The 15,834-nt window shown below is 35.1% G+C and overlaps 1 protein-coding gene across 5 annotated transcripts in view; it reads right to left on the bottom strand.

Moving 5' to 3' along the window:
* Window positions 1–5,946: 5,946 nt before the first annotated feature.
* Window positions 5,947–15,834, bottom strand: part of DBF4 (DBF4 zinc finger) — a 28,541-nt gene continuing 18,653 nt past the window's right edge. For 2 of the 5 annotated variants that reach the window (XM_045564437.1, XM_045564433.1), the window contains exons 8-12: window positions 15,535–15,580; window positions 12,024–12,152; window positions 11,441–11,555; window positions 9,083–9,207; window positions 5,947–7,139 (exon numbers count right to left, since the gene is read on the bottom strand). In XM_045564437.1, coding sequence (XP_045420393.1) covers window positions 6,158–7,139; window positions 9,083–9,207; window positions 11,441–11,555; window positions 12,024–12,152; window positions 15,535–15,580 — 1,397 coding nt within the window. In that variant the 3' untranslated portion in view covers window positions 5,947–6,157. The remainder of the gene's footprint in view (window positions 7,140–9,082; window positions 9,208–11,440; window positions 11,556–12,023; window positions 12,153–15,534; window positions 15,581–15,834) is intronic. The other 3 variants (XM_045564438.1, XM_045564434.1, XM_045564439.1) reach the window with 2 other exon arrangements.

The following is a 15,834-nucleotide window of genomic DNA, read 5'->3' as shown; positions in this document are numbered from 1 at the left end:
AAATGTCCAAACTGCAGAAACAAGAGATCAAAGTTGAGTTCCTGATATGGCACAATCCCTCTTGGAGGCCAACTAGGCATGTAGTGGCAAGTTGTTTATATTGGGCACAGTAATAGACATGCCAGGTATGAGATTTTCTTTTTTTTCCCCCACACCCTCACTTTTTGAGAGCTCACACTGGGTTTCATTGTCATGACATCATATATAACTTTGGTTAGACCAGGGGATGGACTTTACAGCAAAGGAGATATGGGGATGGGCCCATGATCCTGCAATCCACAGGTTTTATCACATATTGAATCAACAAGAGGCTGCCTGAATGATAGGGGATTGGAATGGCCTAAGTAGAATCAGCTTGGAGGTGGTATTTTTGAGAATAGAGCATCATCTAGGATGCAGTATATAGTTTGGGTTCAAGATGTTTTTATGGTGCTATGCCCCCCATAAATGAGTGTATAGGTCTGGGAACCAATGGGTGGAAACAGGAGTGCCCCTACTTGCCATTACTTTTGTGACTTTCTTGGATTTGTGATTCCTACTGAGCAACTCCTGTTGAATTATAAGCTGCAAATACCACGGGGCCATTTTGGGTGCCTTGTGCCTAGAAACCAATAAGCAAAGAGTCACTATCAGAGGTAATTGATCTTGCTCCCTCTTCAATAATTTGTTGCCCCAGCTGCTGGAAGTACTGACAGTAGACTGCTTTCAACTTCAACTGTCAGCTCCTTCAGGGATTGTCTCAGCTGAGGAACCTCATCACCCATAGTCAGGCCCCTTCCTGGAGCAAGCCCACATTCAATGTCTTACCAGTCATCTTCATTTGGCTACTCTGAAAAGCTCCCTGTGGGGTCAACTAATATCCGTAGGCAGTCCTTGGAAAATATCCCGCATACCCAATTTCATCTCAGAGTGTGATTCCTTTGGGAACCCAATCTGTAATGAGTTACCCTGAGACCCTCATGGTACAAATTTTTTACAGACTTTTGTAACTGTCAATTTCAATTTTTATACTGGTTGAGGGTGCTAAAACAGTGTAAGGTAACATTTTAGATGATTACTATTAGGGGTGCCTAATGTGGTCTTTGCAAACTTCAGAAGAGTTTTTTGGGGGGAAAACAAACAAACAAACACCAAATCACTTAATTTTTTTGTCTCTTCAAGTCAAAAATGTTAACAGTATTAGTCAGGCATGGTGGTGCATGCCTGTAGTCCCAGCTACTCGGGAGGCTGAGGCAGGAAGATCGCTTGAGCCCAGTTCAAGGCTGTAGTGAGCTATGAACACACCACTGCACTCCAGCTTAGACAACAGAGACACTGTCTCTTAAAAAAAAAAAAAAAATTAACAGTAAGTAAATAAACTGCTTTTGTAATGGTCACAATATAGTAAGAGCATTTTGAAAATGGGTATTTGGAAATGTTTCCATTGTTACGTTGAGTTTATCACTGAAAATATATGTTACTATTAGAACCCTTATACTTGTAAATAGAATTTTCTATCCTGTCTAAAAATCTTTCAAAAGACTTTTTTGCTTAAAAAAATGAATAGATTACTTTCTAATTCATTGAAAATGGATTAATATTAGGGGTATAGAGACTAACTAGATTTCAATAAAGATTTGTCATTCTTAGAGAAAGAGACTGAAAAATTATGATTCAGCAAAAAGAGAAACCAATGCAATTCTTCCTTTAGGATCTAGGTATTTATATGCTTTTGTTTGAGCTATGACAAACATAAAAACCAAGTACTGAGATAACTGAATTTAATCACCAAATTTTTAAAAATGAGAAAGCATAAAGGCCTAGCCATCTGGTTACTTTATCTAGTTCTTTTATTCATGTACATTTTTTAAAAAACAATTTTTTATATATAGAATCTTTCTCTTTTGCCCAGGCTGGAGTGCAATGGCCCTAACCTCGAATTCCTGGGCTTGAGTGTTCCTCCTGGGTCAGCCTCCCAAATAGCTAGGAATATGGGTATGCACCACCATTCTTGGCTAATTTTTTTTTTTTTTTTTTTGAGACAGTCTTGCTCTATTGCCTCCCAACTAGCTGGGACTACCGGTGTGTGCCACCATACCCAGCTAACTTTTCTTTTTTTTTGTAGAGACATGGTCTTGCACTTGCTCAGGTTGGTCATGAACTCCTGGCCTCAAGTGATCCTACTGTCTTGGCCTCCTAAAATGCTGGGATTACAGGCATGAGCCACTGTGCCCAGTCATGTAAAATATTTAAATTAGCATATTTTTGTTGAGAGCAAAAAGGTATTGGTATCATAAGTAAAATGAGACATATTATTTTGCTGAAAAATTATTTTTTCTTCTTTAATTTCCCAGAGCTCTTCCTACACACACACATGCACACACAGAGACACATTTGGAATGGGATTTTAAGAAGGCTACATTCCTCAAATAATGCGTATAAAATTAATGCTGCTAATGAATGGTAAAAAGCTTGTTTGCAAGGGCCTAAGTTCTGCTTTTTAACGTAAGTTGTGCACAACTGCTAGTGTGCAGAGGTGAACAGATGGGTATAATGTTGCTTCTCTATGCAGAAAAGATAACTTCTCGGTTGGAATTTGTGGAAACATGATGCCATACTTTTTGTGTAACATCATTAAACATTACCTATAACTAACATAGCTAAATGCCTTTTCATTTGGCTTGTCTTTGTATTGTGCCATTCCTCCTCCCTACTCCCTGACCCCTCCACTATGACAAATAATGTAATCAAAGCACATGGCTCATGGACAGTATTTGTTATACCACAGACTTTGATACAGAGAAGTCCACAGTGGCTGTTATCTAAGGTAATTTGGGCCCAATTAATATCTCTTGAACATCCTACTCCGTGACTGGCATCGTTTCACATCTTTTTTTTTTTTTTTTTTTGAGACAGTCTGACTCTTGCTGGGGCTAGCGTGCTGTGGCATCAGCCTAGCTCACAGCAACCTCAAACTCCTGGGCTCAAGCAAACCTTCTGCCTCAGCCCCCTGAGTAGCTGGGACTACAGGCATGCACTACCATGCCTGGCTAATTTTTTCTATATATTTTTAGTGGTCCAGCTAATTTCTTTATTTTTGGTAGAGATGGGGTCTCGCTGTTGCTCAGGCTGGTCTCAAACTCCTGAGCTAAAACAACCCTCCCACTTTGGCCTCCCAGAGTGCTAGGATTACAGGCGTGAGCCACCGCGCCCGACTGGTTTCACATCTTTTTAGTTGGCAACCTCATGGCTTAAGATACAGGTAGCCCAGTGAGCATCTTAAAAATAATAATAATAATGTAAACTAAACAGAGTCTCACTCTGTTGCCTGGGCTATAGTGTTGTGGCATCAGCCTAGCTCGTATCAACCTCAAACTCCTGAGCTCAACCAATCCTCCTGCCTCAGCCTCCCAGAGCACTAGGATTACAGGTGTGAGCCACCATGCCAGGCCTAGTTTACATTACTGTGCTTAAGAATCTTCCCATCTACTATAGGAGGGGGCCCATCATTCTCACAGTTAACTTTATTAATGAAACAGCACTGGAATTATTTCTGATTGAAAAGTGGAACAGAAAACTATCTTTGGTCTCAAAACTACATTTATAGAGATTGATAACATTTAAATGAGTAACATTTATCAACTATTTTAATAAATCTTTTAGATAGCAGAATACTATTAACTATACATCCATCCTAGCAACAAAGTGTTTAAAAAAAAACTCCAAATTCTCATGATAACCATATAGTAATCCTACATTTGCAGAAATAAGGATTCAGGTTCAGTGGTTTTAGGTGAAATTCCCTTTTCTATTCCTCTTTTAAAGGTAACTGTATTGTTTTTACATTCATTCCGCTTCTCTACAAATTACAAACATTAGAATTAGAAACATCTATATATGGTTCCATAAATTATTTTAGTATTAGACATACTAAACAATCCATGCAAAGAAGTCATTGGCTTCAAAAACATTTAAGAGTAATATACTGATTTGTGAAAAATGCACTTTTTGCTACAATTGCATATTTGTCATATTGGAAAAATAAACATTCCTTTCATTTTTGAGTCACAAAATCACATTGTCTTCCCTGTTGCTATTTCTCTTAATAGCTACCCTTAGAAAAATAGAGCCACCACCTTCACTGCTGCTACTATTAATAGCCACCCTTAGAAAAAGAGTCACCAACTTTGAATGATGCTACCTGCTGCCCTTAGCTGAAATTTAATTAGGATGCCTTTTTTTTTTTCTTTCCTAACACCTTTCAACTTTAGTGTTTTTGATAGCACAGAATTCTGCATATCCTTTGCTTGCTGGGGATTTCTTGTTATTTGTCTGGACTCTTTTGGCAAAGCATGTCACTTTCTACCAAGGAAACCAAGAATTTCCTATTTACCCTGCTGAGGGATCTTTGAAGATTCCTACTTTGGAAGATACCTTGCTACACTAAAGATTAAGTGTCCTTTTATAAGCAAATCTGGGAACCAAACCAAAATTGATGCTGTTAGAGAATTAAAAAACAAACAAAAAAAAAGCACCCTCTGGGTAAACACAACCCCAAATGTCCCTTGGCAACAACTAGGAAAAAGTACTTCTACCTCTAGGAGGATGCAGGCTCAGTGCATCATCCTCTTGGCTCGGTGCCCATCTGCACAGCACACAACTTGTATAAACTCTATGTGGTGGTCCTACTAAAATTTGTAGAATTGTTCCAAATAAACTGAAATCTAAGCATTTTTAAAAGCCCAGTGTTCAAAATAATAGTTCAAAAATAGTGTCAAAATAAAGTTTAACAACTTTAACTACTGGAGGATTCATTCGGATTGAGTCTTTTTTCTCATTATTTGGAAAACGTGGGGGAATGTAGATAATAACTAAAGGGGAAACAAGCCTTTTACAAATATTTTTCCAAGTTTCATCTAGATATTTAGAAAGCTGTCTACAAAACTTGACACAGATTCACACACACACACACACACACACACACACACACACACACGCCTTTTTTGTGACAGAAAATGCTACAATAGTAGTTTACAGTGGAAACAAGGTTTGCATATATGCACTAAGACTCTTTCAATTGATCCTACTTAAGGTATTGGCATGAACAATAAAGCTGTTAAAAAGCCAGAATTTCTCATTGACATTGTCCACATGGTAAAAATAATACATACATGAAAGGATATCAACTAATCCTATATTGAGAGCTATATATGATTTCAAAAAATTAAGACTGGTAACCAAAGGTAATTTTTAGTGAAAATGTATTTATGTATTAAATGGCACCAGTTTCTTACTGTGAAAAAATGTCATTGGTTGTAAATACCTTACTCCTGTAAGAATATATTCAAAGGCAAATGCCCTATGTCCACAGATGTAAGTTGAAATTTTTCTTATATATGAATTTTCCCTTCTCCAAATTATATCTACAAGTGTCAGATCAAGGCAATTACTCATATGCATTGCAAACTACATCTATAATTTAATGCCATCCTTCCTCTTTCATCCTGTAATACCAAATTAGGGGGTAAAGAGTCAATTTTTGAATAAAATTATTCTCAGTTATTTACAAAGGTAAATAATTAAAATTAAGAATAGCAGAAAAATTGTATTCCATTTGGTAGCCTGGTTAAGTTTTACCTTTATGGCTTCTAGCTATCCATACAGGTAATCTAACTCTTCAGGGCTAAAATACTAAAATGGTCCAAATTGGGTCACCCTAAAGTGTCAGTGTTTCTGGTAATGACTTCCAGAATTCAAATATAGAAATTAACACATTTTTCCTTTCTGGTTGAAACTTAGGTTTGTAAGGGCAATAATGTTGTGGGAATCTATTTTAATTGACAATAGATATAACCAGAATATCCAATTTTAAAGTGCTAAATTATTGCTATTTTCAGAATTTCACTTGAAATTGGTTTTAAGTGACATAAAGCAAACTATAATTCTCAGGACAATTATCAACATAGTATGTAGAATAAGACAAGTCACACGTTTATTCCTTAAGTTTTATATAAAAATACTCAATTCTGTAGAAAATTGCAAACATTACCTTTATTGTTAATATTTACATTTGGTTCTGTAAACAAAGTTGGCAAAAAAATCCTAAGAATTTTTATACATATTTATAAAAATTTCAAGAATATGATCCTCGTCACTTCTGAAAAGCATTTTTTAAGGTCTAAAAGCCAGTAAATGTAGAAGTCGAAGGGGAAGAGAAAAGCATTGAAAACAGATCATTTGAATTTTCTTCTTCCCAAATATCTAAAACATTGCATATATCACTGTTTTCGGTGTAGCTTGTAAAACCCAAAAATTCTGATTTCTCTTCACTAGTCTGAAACAAGTCCAGTAAAGATTGTACTGGTGAACTACAAATTCTGTTTTCTTCTTGTGTAATAAGAAATTCAGTTCTTTTCTTATCTAATTCAGTATTTGGTTCCAGATTTTCTTTTTTATTTCGTCCTAATAATATTTTCACTTTTCGATGGATTTTACCAGAAGGTAAACTATCTATATTCTTGATGTCACATTCATTGGGTTCCTCAGGACTATGAGATAGAGTCTTTGCCTGAATTGTCAGGTGCTCTTGTGAACTGTTTATTGTTATCAGACCAGATTCATGACCAAATATTGAATGAAGGTCCTTTCCCTTCAGATCCTTTGCTGGAAAAAGTATAGTATCTGACCTTTGCTTTAGTTGTGATGCACTATTATCCATGTTGAGATTAGAAACATGCATAGATGTCTGCAGACTGTAAGGACAGGCATCTACTCTTAGTTCTTCTAAGTCATTTTCACTTATAATTAATTTATGTTCAGAAATTTCAAGATTGCATTCCTGTTTATTTTTATATGGAGGTAGGTGTGTAAAATTCTGTTTTATGTCACTTTCAACTGGATTTAACATGGAACATTTATTCACTGTTTTCTCATTTGGTCCTCTCAGTTCATTTGAAGGGGAGGGGATGGAATCTGAAATGAACATAAGCTTTTGTCCAGGATCCTGGGTCTCTTTACATAGGAAATTCTGCTCCATCACCTGTATATTTTCCCTGAAGTCCTTCTGAGAAATACATTGCAATTCTAGTTTTCCTTTTGGTTCAGTCTTTTTCAGGACATTTGCAGAAATGGGAGAAGGTGATCCAACACTGTATTTTATTCTTTATAGAAAAAAAAATTAAAATAATTGCTATCAAAACAAATTCCTGAGTCGTTAGATTATTAAATTAGTAAAAACATCTTTTAAACTCTTTAAGAAACCTATTTAACTTAGAAAATATTACCAAAATACGGGAATTTTTAACATTTTGTCAAATTTACTTTAGATGTTTTCAAAGTAATAAAATTTTACAGATATAGCTGAAAACTCCAGTGTACCTGTCTTCTCATCTGCATTCTTTTCTTCCCTCTCAGAGATAACCAATATCCTGAATTTGGTGTTTAAAACTAGTTTAATCATGTAAAGCAAAGGAAGATGATAGTAAAGAGATTGGGGCCTTCCACTAATTTTGTTTTCATTATCCTGAAAAATTTCATTAACTTTTGTGCTTTGATTTACATTAATGCACACCTTAATCCTCATTTTACTTAGCGTGTGGAGAATGAGTACTTATTTATTGGGAAACCTAAGGCAGAAACACACACTTATTTTATTTACATTCAAGGATAAAATATTTAATATCAAAGTGAGCTAGAAACTTAGTATCTTTATACTTTTAAAGGTGACAAAATAGTAATCCCTAAGTTTCACACTCATATTTGACCTAAATCCTTCATGGAGCACCTTGATATCCTTGGGATGCCAGTTTGTATTGTAACAATCTCAAATTATATACAAATAGAAGAAAATTAACAGCTCACCAATTACGTTTTATGTTATACATGTCACAGACTCCGTAAGTCTGAGAAATATATAATTTTGCCTGTCCCTTTAACCAGAATGGTTCCTCTCATATTTATTTTCCTTATACCTTTACTTATGATTGCCTTTGAATAAATGGGTGATGACAGATGTAGTCCAACATGGCTCTCTTAAGTCCAGAGTTGTTTAGGAGACTTGCCCACAGAGGTAAAAATAGTACAGATAAAAATAAGATAATTAAAGAATAACCAGCTTATAAATATAATTACTAGTTCAGAATTTTGCTGTAGACTGGGATTTTAGTGAGTTATAAATTCTTATAGTAGTCCACATAGCTTTAATAGTTGGACATATGTCTCCTCTTCAAATGCCATATTATTAAATCAGCCATGAAACCATTCTGAACGTTACGGAAATACGGGATTTAAGAAATGTTCTACCTAGGTAAGAGTCAAAAAACTTTCTCGTTAATTTTCAGAAGGTATATCCTGGTATCACATGTCATCTGCCTTATGCCTTAAGATTAGTATAAAATAAAGACTGAATAACCTACTGAGTTACCACCAACTCTAGAGTATATCCATATGAAAACATTTCTTTTTATTTTAGATTTATGAGAATAATCTAATCAGGACAATTTTTGCCAATGTGCAGTTATTATACAGCATTGTATTCACACTCAAAAGTCCTATAGTGAATATTCTCAGCTAGAAAGGTTTAGGCAGAAATATTTAGTGAAAGTATAAAGACGATTTAATAAAGGCAAGTGGAGGAAATTTTCTTGAAACACCTTAACTAAAAGTTCTGTAAACCTTTTTAGTCTAGTTAAGTAGATGATATGGTTCTAGACCAGAAGCTGACAAACTATATAGCCTGTGGACAAAATCTAGTCTTTAAATCAATTTTTCTAAATAAAGTTTATTGGAACACAGCCACATCCACTGTACAATGGCAAAGCTGAGTAGTTGCAACAGAGAGTTTATGGCTCACAAAACCTAAAATATTAACTAACTGGCTATTTAGAGAAAAAGTTTGCCAACTCCTTCTATAGTGTCAAGAAAGGAGGAGACTAAAAGTAATCTAAGGTAAGTACTTTTGATAGTGAGAAAAGAGGAAAGAAGTTATTAGTTCTTAACCATATTTACATCCTAAAAATATATATTCCTTCTAAGAACAGGCAAACTTTGGATTTATTTTTAGTTTAATATTCTAGTAGAATTTAAAATTAGGCTGAAAAATTACCTCTTTTTTTTAGGTGTGTCTCTTTCATATTCCATAAAGTCAAAAACTAACTTAGATACAACGTCATCAACAACTTGATACTGGTTACTCTGTGCAAAGTTTCTGTGTTGCTCACTTAGAAGGTGCTAAAACAAAATAAAAAAGCTTATGTCATAAAAAATTATATTTTAAAAACAGATGCCATTTTGCTCAGGTTAACTAACATCTTCATGTCCCCAAAATTAGGTCTACAATAACTACTCCAAAGAAAATACTTTTTTTTTTTTTGCAACAGGTTCTTGCTCTGCTACCCAGGCTGCAGTGCAGTGGCTTGATCATAGCTCACTGTGGCCTCAAGTGCCTGGGGTCAGGGGATCCTCCTGCCTCAGCCTCCTGAGTAGCTAGGACTGTAGGTGTGCTCTACCATGCCTGGCTTGTTTTAAAATTTTTTGTGGACACAGGGTCTCACTATCTTGCTCAGGCTGGTCTCAAATGAAAATACCCTTTATTAGACTTCAAAGGATGTTAAGAAGTAAAATAAAAATAACTTCTGAGAAACCAGTAAAACTACTGTGGTTTTTATAGTCTTTCATTTTTCAGTGAGAAATGTCAAGTACTGATGTGTGTTTATAATGGAACTAAAAAGAATGAGCTATTGTCATAAATATATATATTCATGTTCTAGAAAGGAAAAAAATCCCCAACTATTGTATAGTTCCTCTCTACCTCTATTTAGTTCTTTTACTCATCTTTTAGGTCTTAATAGTCATTTTCGCTGTTGGGCCATCTATGACCATCATGCTAGGTTAAGTAACCTCATTTTTTATCACTGTTGCCCTTTATCCTTCACTTTTTTTGACACTCACCACACTTGCAAATACACATTTTATATCTACCTTCTGTGCGACTATAGATGTACAAAGGTAGGGAGGGAATGTCTGCCTTGTTTTTTGCCTTACCTCCAGTACTCAAAGATTCAAAAAACAAAAGAATATTTTCTTTATTCTCAGTAACTAACAAAAATGTAAATGAAAATCTAAAAATGTGATCTTAAATTTCCATCCCAACATATACCTACTAATTTTCCTTCTTTGTGGCAATCAGTGGCCAATGTTTTCGTTTTTTAGTCCCAATATTTTCTGAGCATCAAATTAGGATCACAAACTAATATATATATATATTTTTTTGAGACATTGTCTCGCTCTGTTGCCCAGGCTGGAGTGAGTGCCGTGGCATCAGCCTAGCTCACAGCAACCTCAAACTCCTGGGCTTAAGCAATCCTTCTGCCTCAGCCTCCTGAATAACTGGGACTACAGGCATGTGCCACCATGCCCGGCTAATTTTTTCTATATATGTTTTTAGTTGGCCAGATAATTTCTTTCTATTTTTTGTAGAGACAGGGTCTAGCTCTTGCTCAGGCTGGTCTCGAACTCCTGACCTTGAGCGATCCACCCGCCTCGGCCTCCCAGAGTGCTAGGATTACAGGCGTGAGCCATCACGCCTGGCCAGATCACAAACTAATATTAATGAAAGCATCCATTCTAGATCATTCTATTGGTACAATGAAAAGTAAAATTCCAGGACCAATCTGAAATTTTAGTTTTCAAAATGATTTTTGGGAAGGAGAAATATTTCTGAGATAACTCTAGCTTCCAATTAAAAGCAATTTTAAATTAACCATATTTTCTCCTTTATTAACGGAAATGAAACAACACACAAAACACCAATTTTAAGTTCTAAAACAAACTTCAATTTAGAGTCTGAAGATAGATTTTTTTTTTTGGAGACATGGTCCCGCTCTATTGCCCAGGCATGAGGGAAGTGGTGTCATCATAGCTCACTGTAACCTCAAACTCCTGGGCTCAAGTGATCCTCCTAACTCAGCCTCCTGGGCTAATTTTTCTATTTTTTGTAGAGATGGGGTCTCACTATGTTGTGCGGGCTGGTCTTGAACTCCTGGCCTCAAGTGATCCACTCATCTCAGCCTCCCAAAGTACTGAGATTACAGATGTGAACCACCGTATCCAACCTGATTATTCTTTTATCCTGTGATCTATCTCCACCTGCACCACCACTCCCCAGAATGTAACCTTCACAAGGGCAGGAAATTGGTCTCTTTTGTTCAGTTCTATTAACCCACTGTAGTGATCAGTACATAGTAGGGGTGCTCAATAAATATTTGTTGAATGAATAAAAAGGATTTTTAAATATTCATTTCCCCCTCTGAGTTCTTAAAATTTAAGATATTTCTATCAAAGAAAAATACACTACTTATAATTATTAGGTTGTAAACCACTATCAGAAGAATAAGCTAAAATTTAAATGGCAAATATTAGAGTTTTAGAAACATCAATCCATTAAACATAAAATCACATTTACAGTTTCGAGATCTTCATATTTCTGCAAGCAACATTCACAATATCCCTTTTTTTTCTTCTCTTTCAACTGGAGTTGGATTGGAGTTGCACCACATTTATCATCATCTGTTTGGATTCTAACGATAGAAATACATAGTAAAAGGATTAATTGTTGAACCTAAGGAATAATTTTTAAAAGTTATTGTCCTGACCTAAGATATACAGAATCTGCCATAATTTGCACCAAGATTTGTATCAGCAAATATTTTTCATCACATTTCATTTTAAGAAATTAAGCAAAGAATATAATGAATACTCTGGAGAATATTTTAGATCACCCAAGAGAAACAACATTTTCATTATTTGCAAATATTTTATGCCCCTGACTCCCGAATATGTCTAAATATGACACTTAAAACATTCAGACTTCAAATTTAGCATAGAGGGATTAAAAATATACAGGGGAGAAGTAACCAGAGTAATTAGAAACACAAACCACCATCACAGCATAAAATGAACTATTACAAATGTTTGTTTAAAAAGAAAAATTACTTGAGATGATACTCTAAATAACATTACTTCTAAAAATAAAGATTCAAACCAACCTTAGTTTAACCTGAGTTTGGTTTTGGATGCTAGATGGCTTATCTACATCAAATGGGCTGCAAGGCTTCTGAATAGAATAATTTATAAAAGGCATATTGGTCAGCTGAAGATAAAATGGCCTATAAAGTCTAAAAGAATAAAAAAACAAATACATGAGATTCTCTATGATGAAAAAAAACAAGGTTTAAAGTTTTATATTTTAAAATCATATAATTCAGCTGGAATCTGAAATAAGCAATAGGAATCAGTTAGGCTTCCCTTCAAAAAACCAATTTCTAGGCCTAAATTTTAACATTTAAGAACAGTATCTAAATTGTACCAAAATATAACATGAAAAATTTGCTATCTTAACCATTTAAGTGTACAATTCAGTTGCATTAAGTATTCACAATGCTTTGGAACCATCACCACCAGCATCTATCTTCCAGAACTCTCTTCATCTTATAAAAACTGAAACTCTGTACCCATCAAATAGTAACTCCCCATACCTCCTTTCCCTCTAGCCCCTTGCAACCACTATTCTACTTTCTGTTCTTATGAATTTGACTATTCTAGGTGCTTCCTGTAAGTGGAATCATGCAGCATTTTTCCTCTCATTTCACTTAGCATGATGTCATCAAGGTTCATCCATGTTATAGCACATGTCAGAATTTCATTCTTTTTTCAGGCTGAAAAATATTCCATTGAGAGGCAGTGTATATGTGCGTGTATACATAGCTCCCATATTTGGTTTATCCATTCATCTGCTGATGGACTTGGGTTGTTTCCACCTTTTGGGTATTATAGTTTTTTTTTCTTGATAGTCATCCTAATGAAAGTGAAGTGCTACCTCATTGTGGTTTAGATTTGGAATTCCCTAATGATTAGTGATGTTGAACATCTTTTCATATGCATTTGGCTGTTTGTACATCATCTTTGGAGAAATGTCTATTCAGTGATTTGCCCATTTTTTTAAATTGGGTTGTTTAATCCTTTTACTCTATTGCATCCCTTGAAGCACAGAAATTTAATAAGTCATTAAATATGAAATGTCTAATTTCAAATCAAAAGTGTAGTTTATTGTATCTCAAACAAGCAGCAGTACCATTAATCAAAGTATATACCTAAGCTATCAACAGTTTTGCCATCTTAATGGTAGCTTGCTTATGCCAGCAGTGAAGAAGCCTAGAGAGGGAGTGGTGATGAAATCGTTAAAGAAAGGCCTTTTCCACAGCTTGTTGAGAATTGAATATTTTTCCTTGCAAGAAGTGGTCAGTTGGTGCAAAGTCTGAATACAGTGGATGACAGAGAGTTTCCAAGTCCAGCCTCTGTAGTCTGAGCAGCACTGTTTGTGTGACATGGGGATAAGCGTCTTGAAAGGATTGGCTTGTCTCTATTAACTAATCTTGCCTGCTTAATTACAAGCATCCCCATCATTCCGTCCAATTGGTTGCAGTAGACATCCACGGTAATTGACTGACCAGGTTTCATGAAGCTGTAGTGGATAATACCAGCACTGGACCACCAAACAGACACCATTTAGCTTTTTTCGATGAAATATTGGGTTTTGGACTGTGTTTCGGCACTTTATCTTTATCCAACCACTTGTGAACTCTTGTAATTGTCAAAAATAATCCGTTTTTCATTGCATGTAACCATACGTTGTAGAAATGGTTCGCCTTTATGTTGTGACAGCAAAGAAAGGCAAGCTTCCAGACAATTTCTCCTCTGAGGCTTAATTCATGCACAACCCATCTATCCAGCTTCTTTACCTTGACAATTTGTTTCAAATGGTCCAATATTCTTGGAATAGTAATATCAAACCTTGCTGCTAATTCATGTGTAGGTTCAGATGGATTCGCTTCCACTACAGCTTTCAGCTCATCATTATCCACCTTGGTCTCAGGTCATCCACGTGGCTCATTTTCAAGATTAAAATCAGAACAAAACTTGTCAAACCATCCACATACTGTGCACTCATTAGTCACATCCTTCCCAAATACTTCATTGATATTTTGAGCTATCAGCACTGCACTGGTTCCATGACAGAACTCATTCGAAAATAACATGAATTTTTGACTTATCCATGGTTTCACAAAAATTGCTCAAAAAAAAATTTGACAGATAATCACAAGCCAAAACATGTGTTTCAAAGACTGAGGATGTAACTTCACAATAAACATAAAACAAGAAGTGTCAAAGTGATATGTCAGAGACACCAACTGTCAAACTTCGTACTTAAGGAAATGAGACATCTCATACTTAATAACCTAATATAATTTTGATATAGTCCAATTTAGTTTTTTTATCTTTTGTTACCTGTGCTTTTGGTACCATATACAAGAGACAATTGCCAAATCCAATGTCATGAAGCTTTCCCCCTAAGTTCTCTTCCAGGAGTTTTATCTCTGTGATCCATTTTGAGTTAATTTTTGTATATGATGTACAGTAAGAGTCCAACATCATTCTTTTGCATGTGAATATCTAGTTTTGCGAATACCATTTGTTGAAAAGACTGTCCTTTCCCCACTGAATGATCTCTGTGCCCTTGTTAAAAATCACTTGACCATACATACATATAATGGTTTATTTCTGGGCTCTCTAGCCTATTCCATTGGTCTGTATGTCTGTCTTTATGCCAATACCAAATTGTTCTGATTCCTGTAGCTTTGTAGTTAGTTTTGAAATAACTGTGAGACTCCAATTTTGTTGTTCTTTTTAAAGATTATTTTGGGTATTCAGGGTCCTTTGAGATTCCATATGATTTCTGGATGAATTTTTCTATTTCTGCAAAAAAATTGGGATTTTGATAAGTGTTGCAATGAATCTGTAGATTGCTCGGGATAGTTATTGACATCTTAACTATATTAAGTCTTCCAATCCATGAACATGCTATATCTTTTATTGGTTTCTTCGTCAGGCCTCATTTTGAATTGCACTTTTTCTTCACAATAACACATTTCATAAAAAACTTTCAACACACTTTTATCGTCTCAGGGTGAGCACCCAAGAGAATTAACCACACATGTCTAAAGGAGTAACTGGAAAATAATCTAATTCTCCCATGCCAAATTAATTTGTTTATATCTGTAGCCTTCATTTAGATTATCCTACAAAACTGCAGAGTGAATTTTGGAAATCTACCATGTTAGATGTTATATTCAGATTTTGTATTTCTAAATAGAACCTAATTTCTTTTTCACAAAGGTAGAAGCAATCTTTAAGTAGTAGTTCTAAATTCTTTGGTACTCCATTTAGCCAGAGAATGACTATTTAAAAGACTAAAAAAAGTTCTGACTATTCTCAACCAGGTATTTTAATGAGATATCTTCAACATACTGAAAGTAAACTCAGTCCTTGAGCACAAATGAATTATTGCTACATTCTACAACTGGTGTTACATGTATATTAGTATAATATAAATTTAACATAAAGGAATCTAACAGTATTAATGGAGCTAGCTTAATTTGTTAGAAGATTTTCTCTTTTAATACTGTACTTAAATTAGCAATATTGGACTTAGATACTTACTGGTTTGTATCTTCCACCTTTACAAAAGGCTTTGTGAGTCTTCCTGCTTGAGAACATAGAAAACATGATATCAGATACTTGCAAATCCAGGAATATCTTTTTTAAAAAATAAAACTACTCTGGCAAAATCCCCCCAAAACCAAAAAACAACTGTGTATCCATTTCAAAGCCTTAAGTCTCAGGTGAGGTATTCTCCATTATCATCCCATTTCCAAAAATAATAGAAGTTCTGTCTATATTCTGAGATTCTTAAACTGAATGAAGCCCTCAAATGAATAGGATTCAGGAGGATCATAAATT

Source organism: Lemur catta, chromosome 11 (genome assembly GCF_020740605.2).
Source record: "Lemur catta isolate mLemCat1 chromosome 11, mLemCat1.pri, whole genome shotgun sequence".
In the NCBI taxonomy this organism is placed as follows: domain Eukaryota; kingdom Metazoa; phylum Chordata; class Mammalia; order Primates; family Lemuridae; genus Lemur; species Lemur catta.
The sequence above is the reverse complement of the archived record's forward strand: the minus strand, read 5'-3'. Positions and strand labels throughout refer to the sequence as shown.